This window comes from Coregonus clupeaformis, chromosome 11 (genome assembly GCF_020615455.1).
Source record: "Coregonus clupeaformis isolate EN_2021a chromosome 11, ASM2061545v1, whole genome shotgun sequence".
NCBI classification, from domain to species: Eukaryota; Metazoa; Chordata; class Actinopteri; order Salmoniformes; family Salmonidae; genus Coregonus; species Coregonus clupeaformis.
In genome coordinates, this window is record NC_059202.1 from 37,934,574 (window position 1) to 37,946,169 (window position 11,596).

Here is an 11,596-nt window from a genome sequence, read left to right on the forward strand (position 1 = left end):
TTCAAATTATACTCCTTGTTGATGAAGAATCAGTCATTACAATTAACAAAAAGCATCAGAGAGAATATAAATGGGGTTTTGTTTTTATCTGGAGGGTTGTGTTTTGTGGCTATTAAAGGAGGAAGCTTGCCATAATATATTTAGTACAGGACACCTCACTGTCTGAATATCCGCTCACTCACACAGCAACACGGTTGTAACACTTCCCCTCTATTTCACCAAAATGCTCTTACACTTTTTTGCCTTACTGTGAGATAATGTGATGCTACCCCATAGACACACCTATATAAAAGTGAATACAGCATTTATTTCAAATTCAAAGTACCTGAACCTAATGTTGATATCATCTCTATATCTTCATACTTGGTTGCCTGGACGATGACCTCAGGCAACCTCAGAGTGAAGGGGAGAATATCCCTGGAAGATAATGAATCATTATTAATTTATAACAAGTGAATATTTTGAGTGCCAGGCAGTAGGGTATGAAGGATAGTCTTGTCTTACCGGCTGACACAGTAGAAGGAGATGAGTTTGAAGATGTTGTCAAAGACCAGGACAGACCCTTCCAGGTAGATCACTGTTAGGGGAGGGAAAGGATGTTATAACACAATACTGTATCAATATTGACACTGTATCAATACTGATATTAGATACTGATACTGTATCAATTCTGAAGCGACTTACGACAATTCTGCGTGTATACATTTTATATTTATGGGTTGTCCCAGGGATCGGACGACACACCCTATCCTGGCGTTGCAAGCGCCATGCTGTACCAACTGAGCTACAGAGGACCATTCTACATCACAATGATCCCTTAGTCATGTAGTAGGGATAGATTGGGGCCGAGAGGTTGCACACATTTTCAACTCTCTCTCTCTCTCTCTCTCTCTCTCTCTCTCTCTCTCTCTCTCTCTCTCTCTCTCTCTCTCTCTCTCTCTCTCTCTCTCTCTCTCTCTCTCTCTCTCTCTCTCTCTCTCTCTAATTCAATTTAATTTAAGGGCTTTATTGGCATGGGAAACGTGTGTTAACATTGCCAAAGCAAGTGAAGTAGATAGTAAACAAAAGTGAAATAAACAATAAACATTTGGCAGGAGGTTAGGAAGTGCAGCTCAGTTTCCACCTCATTTTGTGGGCAGTGTGCACATAGCCTGTCTTCTCTTGAGAGCCAGGTCTGCCTACGGCGGCCTTTCTCAAAAGCAAGGCTATGCTCACTGAGTCTGTACATAGTCAAAGCTTTCCTTAAGTTTGGGTCAGTCACAGTGGTCAGGTATTCTGCCACTGTGTACTCTCTGTTTAGGGCCAAATAGCATTCTAGTTTGCTCTGTTTATTTGTTTGTTCTTTCCAATGTGTCAAGTAATTCTCTTTTTGTTTTCTCATGATTTGGTTGGGTCTAATTGTGTTGTTGTTGTTGTTGTTGTTGTTGTTGTTGTCCTGGGGCTGTGTGGGGTCTGTTTGTGTTTGTGAACAGAGCCCCAGGACAAGCTTACTTAGGGGACTCTTCTCCAAGTTCATCTCTCTGTAGGTGATGGCTTTGTTATGGAAGGTTTGGGAATCGCTTCCTTTTAAGTGGTTATAGAATTTAACAGCTCTTTTCTGGATTTTGATAATTAGCGGGTATTGGCCTAATTCTGCTCTGCATGCATTATTTGGTGTTTTACGTTGTACACGGAGGATGTTTTTGCAGAATTCTGCATGCAGAGTCTCAATTTGGTGTTTGTCCCATTTTGTGAATTCTTGGTTGGTGAGCGGACCCCAGACCTCAGAACCATAAAGGGCAATGGGTTCAATAACTGATTCAAGTATTTTTAGCCAGATCCTAATTGGTATGTCAAATTTTATGTTCCTTTTGATGGCATAGAAGGCCCTTCTTGCCTTGTCTCTCAGATCGTTCACAGCTTTGTGGAAGTTACCTGTGGCGCTGATGTTTAGGCCGAGGTATGTATAGTTTTTTGTGTGCTCTAGGGCAACGGTGTCTAGATGGAATTTGTATTTGTGGTCCTGGCAACTGGACCTTTTTTGGAACACCATTATTTTTGTCTTACTGAGATTTACTGTCAGGGCCCAGGTCTGACAGTAAAGAAGATCTAGGTGCTGCTGTAGGCCCTCCTTGGTTGGTGACAGAAGCACCAGATCATCAGCAAACAGAAGACATTTGACTTCAGATTCTAGTAGGGTGAGGCCGGGTGCTGCAGACTGTTCTAGTGCCCTCGCCAATTCGTTGATATATATGTTGAAGAGGGTGGGGCTTAAACTGCATCCCTGTCTCACCCCACGGCCCTGTAGAAAGAAATGTGTGTGTTTTTTGCCAATTTTAACCGCACACTTGTTGTTTGTGTACATGGATTTTATAATGTCGTATGTTTTTCCCCCAACCCCACTTTCCATCAATTTGTATAGCAGACCCTCATGCCAAATTGAGTCAAAAGCTTTTTTGAAATCAACAAAGCATGAGAAGACTTTGCCTTTGTTTTGGTTTGCTTGTTTGTCAATTAGGGTGTGCAGGGTGAATACGTGGTCTGTTGTACGGTAATTTGGTAAGCTCTCTCTCTCTTATATATATATATATATATATATATATATATATATATATATATATATATATATATATATAAGGGTCCCCCTTACAAGGACTCTCCTCTCATGGATTACAGCAGTCACTTAGGCTTAATTTACCCATGGTGCACTAGCTCACTATGGTTCAGTCTCTAACCTTTGTATACTATCTGTTTCGCACACTCTTTCCTTCTTTCTCTGTTTGCTATTTGAGTGTGTGTTCCTTCCCCCCCCTCTCTCTCTCTCTCTCTCTCTCTCTCTCTCTCTCATATCATGTATTACCATACTGTGGTCACTATCAATGTGCAAAGTGAAACTTAAACTCACCCAAAGATGAGCAAAAGATAACAGCACGTTCCAATTCTAAGCCAACACATTTACTGGACATACAGTAGCTACAAGGCCATGCATACCAAGTGCATTTCATGCACTCCTTCACAAATACAGTGCCTTGCAAAAGTATTCATCCCCCTTGGCGTTTTTCTTATTTTGTTGCATTACAACCTGTAATTTAAATGGATTTGTATTTGGATTTCATGTAATGGACATACCAAATAGTCCAAATTGATGAAGTGAAATGAAAAAAATAACTTATTTCAAAAGATTCGAAAAAATTAATAACGGAAAAGTGGTGCGGATTCTGAACATGCAGATATTGTTATACTGGATACTTTACATATCTGGACATCTCTCTCTCACACACACACACACTCACACACACACACACACACACACACACACACACACACACACACACAAACACAAACACACACACACCAACCTGGACTCAGGGGTAGACGTAACATAGTAAATGTAAATCCAGGACACTCCAATTAGCCTGATACTGTCTGTTGCGTTTTGTATGGTATGTATTATGAGTTAGGGGTTAGGGGTTAGGGTTAAGGTTAGGTTAGGGTTAGGGTTAGGAGTTAGGTTAAAAGGTTAAGATTAGGGTTAGGAGAAGGGTTAGCTAACATGCTAAGTAGTTAAAATGTGTAAGTATTTGCATAGTTGCTAATTAGCTTAAATTGTCCATGATGAGATTCGAACACACAACCTTTTGAATTGCTAGATGTTCACGTTATATGTCTACCCATCCATCCCCGACCAACCACCCTACTTTTGTTTTTTTTCACTACGTAACCTTCTGTCTTATGTAACTATACCAAACATAACATAGTATGTATGATAAGTTATGTTTGGTATGGTTACATAAGACAGAAGGTTACGTAGGGCAAAAACTAAAGTAGGGTGGCTTGGATTTATATTTATTTTGTTGTCTAGTCTATGAGACCAGGCTGCACACACACACAAACACACACACACACACACAAACACAAACACACACACACACAAACACACACACACACACATACAAACACACACATACCTCCCTACATGCGGCCAGGATCTGGTAAGCTCAGAATAGCAGGAAGTCCTGTATGGTCGACATACAGCCCAGAAGAGCAGAGGACAGGAAGTCTGCTGTGTGTGACACAGTGAATACCCTCACCTTCCGATCTCCACCACAGGAGTCACACATGTCACAAATAGCAGCTGTAAAAATGTGTTCTGTGAGTGTGGATGGATGGGCTAGCATCATGTGTTCTGTGTGTGTAGATGGATGTGGATGGATGGGCTAGCATCATGTGTTCTGTGTGTGTGGATGGATGTGTGGATGGATGGATGGGCTAGCATCATGTGTTCTGTGTGTGTAGATGGATGTGTGGATGGATGGATGGGCTAGCATCATGTGTTCTGTGTGTGTAGATGGATGTGTGGATGGGTGGGCTAGCATCACGTGTTCTGTGTGTGTAGATGGATGTGTGGATGGGTGGGCTAGCATCATGTGTTCTGTGTGTGTGGATAGATGTGTGGAAGGATGGGCTTGCATCATGTGTTCTGTGTGTGTGGATGGATGGGCTAGCATCATGTGTTCTGTGTGTGTGGATGGATAGGCTAGCATCATGTGTTCTGTGTGTGTGGATGGATAGGCTAGCATCATGTGTTCTGTGTGTGTGGATGGATAGGCTAGCATCATGTGTTCTGTGTGTGTGGATGGATGGGGTAGCAGGACCAAGGGCTTTAACCAGTGGCGGCTGGCCGATAGAGGGCGCTAGGGCGCCGCCCCCTTAAATAAAATTATTTTAAAAAATAAAAAAATAAAAAAATAATAATAATAATAATAAAAACATCAGTATGTCAATATTTGTGTGTTTGAAATATGGAATGCACACAGTAATATGTGTAAGATATGATAGAAAATCATATTCGCAACCTTTCCTCTGCCTGTCAAACGCCTCGTCAGCTCTGGGCGATACAGAAAGTGCCCCGAGGAGGCGGGTCTACGTAGCAGTTAAGCCAATTGCTAATTTAAGATATGAATGTATGACATAAAATGTAGTCAATAAGCGATCTTAAATCGAATCCAAGGAGGGCGATTATTTTACCGCCCCAAGCTCGCCCCTGATAAAATAAGGACCGGGGTCCAGTGACGCCATTTTTACTAGACAACAATGGCGAACGTAAACGTTACTCCTCCAAGACCCAACCCTAACTCGGTGAAATCTCTCCTCCAAGATCCGTTTGAGAGGAGAACTTTGTCAGAGAAAGTTCGGGTGAAAGAGCTGGGCCCAGATCAACCTGACCTCTCAATCAGACAGCAGGCTAGCGAGAAAGGGAAGCAGTATATGCGCGGCTTCTCCCGTAGCTGGTACACCAGGAAGGCTTGGCTAGCTGGGTGCACTGATGCTAATGCTTTATTTTGCTTTCCGTGCTTGCTTTTTTAAAACGACGGGGTCAGATTCAGCATGGACAGGTACCGGAGTGAGGGGATATGAAGCACCTGTCAGAGAAGGTAAAGAAACATGAGAACACCAGGGCACACATGGACAACTCTGTAAAGCTAGCTGTATTAGGAAGGGTGAACATTGCTACGCAGCTGGATGACGGCCACAGGATTGCGGTGAGGAAACACAATGAGGAGGTGGATAAAAACAGGCACATTCTATCCAAAATTATCGATTGTGTGAAGTTCTGTGGGGCTTTTGAGTTGGCCTTGCGTGGGCACGAGGAGACTGACTCCTCAGACAACCCCGGCATTTTCCGGGGCTTAGTGGATTTTGTTGCCTCCTCGACAGTGTGCTGGAGGAGCACCTGAAGACAGCTACCGTTTTTAAGGGCACGTCAAAGACGATACAGAACGAGCTGTTGGACTGTATGCTGTCAATGCTTAAGGATTACATCCTGGAGGAAGTAAAGAGTGCTGATTTTATCGCCATTCAAGCTGACGAGACGACTGACGTTTCCACCCACTGCCAGTTGGTGCTTGTGTGAGTGATTATCATAGAGCCGTCACAATTATATTTGTTTTAGTATTTTAAAAGGAAAGAGAAGACACAATCAGACGTTGATAATAATGCAGGAAAGTACTACACAGTTTGTAATAATTATTCAGGTGTCCACCAGGTCAATTTCTAGAAGAGGCCTAGTTGTTATTGAATATTAACTTTATTGCTAAGTGAACAGCAGAACAAAATTATGTTGCATCCCTCTCACAAATGTAATAGAAAAAGGCTTTAAAACGTAATAACATCAGTTAATTATGTACATCACAGGTTAAAAGCAGTTACTAGACATAGTTTGTGTGTATATACACACTGTCTGTCTGTCTGTCTGTCTGTCTGTCTGTCATATATATATATATAAGTCACTGGTTGTGTGTTGAGGGGGAATTACAGTGAGTTAAGAAGTCTGATTGCAAGTTATCAAATTAAACTTTATTTTTTGGACCCAGGGCCTCAATTCCCTCTTTGTGTGGGGACAGCGCATCTGACGAGCAGCAACAGCCCATCAAGCGACGGAGGATGCTGGGACCAGGAGAACAACAGAGGGGTTGGCTATAGAGGTAAGTTGTGATGTAATTGTCAGTGTTTCCCACCTAGAACTTTTTTCAGGCCTGGTAGTATGTAGCCAAAACCCTGAACAATCAGCACCTTGGTAATCATATACTTGAGTTGGACATAGGCATGTGTCAGTCAGGATCACTTGCATCAAAATAGCTTAATTGCAAATTAAAGCTGATGATGTATCTTTTACAGGTATGTGATACCATCCTGAGTCATGCCAAAGAGAGGTTCTCCTTCACCCAGCACCTCATCAGCGCAACACTATTGCACGGAGAGTTGTTCCCACAACACAGTGTGAAGTTCCCCGATACAGCGCTTGAAACAACCGTGGAGGCGTACCCCATGTTGAACAAGGCCAAGCTCAAAACCAAACTGTCCCTCATCTATGAGAACAGTGAGTTCAAGGCTTGTAGTGGTGCAGTGCCCCTGTACCAGTTCTTCATGGAGAACAACCTTCAGAGCACTTTCACAGAGACTGCCAGCCTCCTCAAGATCCTCATCACCACACCCATGACAACTGCTGAGTCAGAAAGGTGCTTCTCTACACTGAAAAGGATCAAGACCTTCCTGAGAAACAGCATGACACAGGATCGCCTGAACGCTCTGGCCATGCTCTCCATGGAGAAGAAACTTGTCAGGGACATTCCTGACTTTAATCAAAGGGTCATTGAGAGGTTTGCCACTCAGAAGGACAGACGGGCAAAATTCCTGTACAAATAAGATGACAGACACACACACACAGAGCAGCTCTGGCCGCATGTTTCTTTGTATATAGTTGACCTTAGCATAAAAAATCCAGTTATATATGGTACTCTAGAAAGTCTTAATAGTGTCTTTGCTAATATTACTGTATATATGTTGTTTTGTATCAATTAATTGTTGCAGTTCTGGAGCACATTAACAATTAGTCACATTTAGTATGATCATAAAATACTGTATGCTATTCTTCCAGTCAAAGGTTTGAGTTCATCCACTTGATATCCATTTCTATATTATACATCCTTTCATACAGTGTAAGATTTCCTATAAACTTTATAATAATTTCATGTTATTGTCCACTTTCCACTCTGTTCTGACAGCATGCCTGTTGCGTTGCCTGTTTACTACCAATGGTGAAAAAGTTCACTTTAAATGCAAATGAAAGGCTTGGGTTTGTGTAATATGTTTTTGTGTAAGAATGCCTCAACTTTTTAATATTGGCATTAAATAATTACTGAATGTTTCACTGAGCACTGCTGTCCTGCAGTTTGTGTTAAAATATATCGCGATGGTTACAGGAAAAAAAAAGTATGGCACAGCCCCACCGAGAATATTTTTCACCAGCCGCCACTGGCTTTAACACTGATAGTCCCCATATCTATTTACCACTGACTGTTCACTAGGGTTTGAGGACAGAACACAAACAGACATCCCCTTTCAGTGGGAAACTGTGAAAGGTTACGACAAAGTTGATACAAGGGGCATTACAACATTATAGATCATCTCTTGTTAGGATACTCACATGACTTCTCTTCTTTAACCAGAACGTCCTGGACCTGAGGCTCCCCCTGCTGGTTAGAAATACGTACTGACAGAACCATGGCCTTCTGGTCTGGGCTTTTACGCACTAAAAAGATCTGGGTGCACAAAGTCACGCTATCAATATCATAACAAACATCACTGTAGAGATATTCCCTTATGTCAGATAAAGATGTCTGGCCCTTCATGTGTTTGTGTGTGTATGTATTTGACGTCTATGTTTGCGAGTCTATGAGAAGGTGTTTGAGTAATAGATTAATAAAAGTGTGAGGCTAGTTATGCTCAGACAGTTACAACATGTGCCTGTGTGTTTGCGTAAAGATAATTTGTCTGTCACTCACTCCAGGAGTTTCTTTCTTCAGTATAAGTGAGGATTTCTCCTGGGCCATGGCTAACTGCAACCAGACAGGGCACGTTTTGATCAGCTTCTCCAGGATACTGATGCTAGGTGGTGGAGCTGTGGCTGGGGTTGGGGCTGGGGCTGGGGCTGGTGAGGAGGCTGGGGCTGGGGAGGGCTTGGGTGCAAGAGGGACTAGTGGGGTGGGGAGAGGGGGAGACGAGGGCTTGGTAGATGGAAGAGGGGGTCTGGGGAGAGCAGGGGAGGAGGGCTTGGCTATCGAGTGAGGGTGAGGAACAGGGGGTCTCGGCTGGGACGGACCGGAGAGTTTTCGAGGTGCTGAGGGTCTAGAAAGAGGGGGTGAGGAGAGCTTTGAGACAGGAGGAACAGGGGGAGAGGAGAATGGAGATAAGGAGGGTTTTGAGATGGGAGCAGAGAGGGGCATAGATGAGGGCTTTGGGACTGGGTGAGAGGAAAGTGCTGGTACGGTTGGCTCTGAAGAGGAGAGCTCTGGGACTGAAGAGGCATCCAAGATATCAGGAAAGGGGAGTGTAGAGGGCACTGAGACTTGAGGTGGTACAGGTGTGGGGAGGGGGGAAGTGGATGCCTTTGGGACATCAGGTGCTAGGGGTTTGGGGAGTGGGGGAGTACAGTCCTCTGGGACAGTGGCATGAGGGACATCAGTGGTGTCAGTGACGTCAATGGCCAAGTCAATTTGAGGAGGGAGCGGTTCAGATGCTGAAAGAAGGGGTGTTGTGGATGAGGAGGGTGAGGGAGTGGGGTCAGCGGGTGAGACAGGGGGTGGGGGTGAGACAGGGGGAGAGGAGGGTTTAGAGGGGAGAGTCGGGGGAGTCATCAGGGGTGGTCCTGAGGAGAGGGGGGTCTAGGTGGAGGGAACGGTGCTGTTGATCCTGAGGATAAGTTAGGGGTGAGGAGGGGTCTAGGTGGAGGGAATGGTGCTGTTGACCCTGAGGATAAGTTAGGGGGTGGGGGGTCTAGGTGGAGGGAACGGTGCTGTTGACCCTGAGGATAAGTTAGGGGTGGGGGGGGGTCTAGGTGGAGGGAACGGTGCTGTTGACCCTGAGGATAAGTTAGGGGTGAGGGGGGGTCTAGGTGGAGGGAACGGTGCTGTTGACCCTGAGGATAAGTTAGGGGTGAGGGGGGGTCTAGGTGGGGAGCGAGGCTCAGCATTCACCCTATGGAGAGAAGTGAGGGAGAGATTAGATTTCCTCACTAATGTCCCTTAGCCATGAGTAACGTATGGTTATATTACCAATGGCTGTGTATATCATGTACTCAGTGGTGGAAAAAGTACCTAATTGTCATACTTGAGTAAAAGTAAAAATACCCAGTAAAATTCTACTTGAGTAAATGTCAAAAAGTATTCAAGTTCCTTATATTAAGCAAACCAGACGGCACCAATTTTATTTTTAATTTTTTACGGATAGCCAGGGGCACACTCAGACATAATTTACAAATGAAGCATGTGTGTTTAGTGAGTCCACCAGATCAGAGGCAGTATTGATGACCAGGGATGTTCTCTTGATAAGTGTGTGAAATTGACAATTTTCCTGTCCTGATAAGCATTCAAAATGTACTTTTGGGTGTCAGGGAAAATGCATGGAGTAAAAAGTACATTCATTTCTATAGGAATGCAGTGAAGTACAAGTAAAAGTTATCAAAAATATAAATAGTAAGGTAAAGTACAGATACCTCTGTAGCTCAATTGGTAGAGCATAACGCTTGTATCGCCAGGGTAGTGGGTTTGATCCCCGGGACCACCCATACATAAAAATGTATGCACACATGACTGTAAGTTGCTTTGGATAAAAGCGTCTGCAAAATGGCTTATTATTATACCCAAAAAAAACTACTTAAGTAGTACTTTAAAGTATTTTTACTTAAGTACTTTATACCACTGCATGTATTGTATATTAGTCACATGTGCAGTACATAATGCACCTATGCCTGAAATACTTGGGAAATATCTCTGGCTAGCAGTTAAAATACAAAGAGATCCAAGATCAGTATTCTCATAGGTAGTAGAGAGATCATGAAAAAACATGTAAACCATGACTCATGCATGCCAGTCTGCAATCCTCCTCTCCAGTTAGGAACATTTCCCCCCATTCTCAGTAGATTCAGTTCATCTAAAAACCAATTTTCCCCTGAAGCTGCTCTCTTCTCGTTTTCATTTAGACCACCCACCCCAACCTCTTGGCAGGCAGTCCTTACTTAATTATATCCTATAAAGCTTTGTGTATGTATCAAATACTATTTATACGTGATATGTTTGCTTTGAAGCTATCATGTGGCTAAGGGCGGGCTATCTTTGACACAAGCTTTTCAAAAACTTTGGCAAAGTTAGGATTGTTCAAATAGAAGTACACAACCAAAACGGTTGTTGAAGTAGTGTCTTCTCCTCTTAGGTTTAGAAAATAAATGTCTTCTCGTCTTAGGTTTAGAAAATAAATGTCTTCTCCTCTTAGGTTTAGAAAATAAATGTATTCTCCTCTTAGGTTTAGAAAATAAATGTCTTCTCGTCTTAGGTTTAGAAAATAAATGTATTCTCCTCTTAGGTTTAGAAAAGAAATGTCTTCTCCTCTTAGGTTTAGAAAAGAAATGTCTTCTCCTCTTAGGTTTAGAAAAGAGGGCGAGGCCTTGAGCCTCAAGTTGCACAGACTAAACGCCTGTCCTTTTAGGCCTTCTAGGACACAGTTTGGCCTTCAAGAACAGATTGTTTCTACTACATACCCAGCAGACCTTCTAGTTCTACAACAGATTGCTTGTTCATACCCAGCAGACCTTCTAGTTCAACAACAGATTGTTTGTACATACCCAGCAGACCTTCTAGTTCTACAACAGATTGTACATACCCAGCCAGCAGATGCTCGGATTTCCTTAGCAAGAACAGCTGGTTTCATAATTATGTCGTTTGGACTCCAAACCAACCCCTGCGTCAGTTACACACAACTCCACTGGAACAATTCATGTTGGTAGCCTGAGAACTCCAAGTCCTTCTCTCTTTTCTCCGATATCCTTTTTCTACCTTTTCTATTTTACACCATGTTCCTATCCTAAATCTTTATTTCTCATGCTCCAGTCCAGCACAGTTTGCAAGAAATTAGGTGACAAGAAAAGTATTATTCTCTCTCTCTCTCTCTCACGTTCCCCCTCCCCTTTTTCTGTGTGTCTCTACTTCCTGTCTCTGTGAGCTGCGGGGCTGTCAGGAAGAGGCAGTCCAGGGTGGTCAGCCTGCCCCCCCACTCCCCCGTC

At 43.3% G+C, this 11,596-nt stretch overlaps 1 protein-coding gene across 2 annotated transcripts in view; it reads right to left on the reverse strand.

The window, feature by feature from the left end:
* The window catches only part of LOC121538928 (ras and Rab interactor 3), a 39,952-nt gene extending 30,645 nt beyond the window's left edge, over window positions 1–9,307 (reverse strand). For both annotated transcript variants that reach the window (XM_045223551.1, XM_045223550.1), the window contains exons 1-4: window positions 8,325–9,307; window positions 7,967–8,081; window positions 505–577; window positions 326–417 (exon numbers count right to left, since the gene is read on the reverse strand). In XM_045223551.1, coding sequence (XP_045079486.1) covers window positions 326–417; window positions 505–577; window positions 7,967–8,081; window positions 8,325–9,176 — 1,132 coding nt within the window. In that variant the 5' untranslated portion in view covers window positions 9,177–9,307. The remainder of the gene's footprint in view (window positions 1–325; window positions 418–504; window positions 578–7,966; window positions 8,082–8,324) is intronic.
* Between the last annotated feature and the right edge of the window lie 2,289 nt (window positions 9,308–11,596).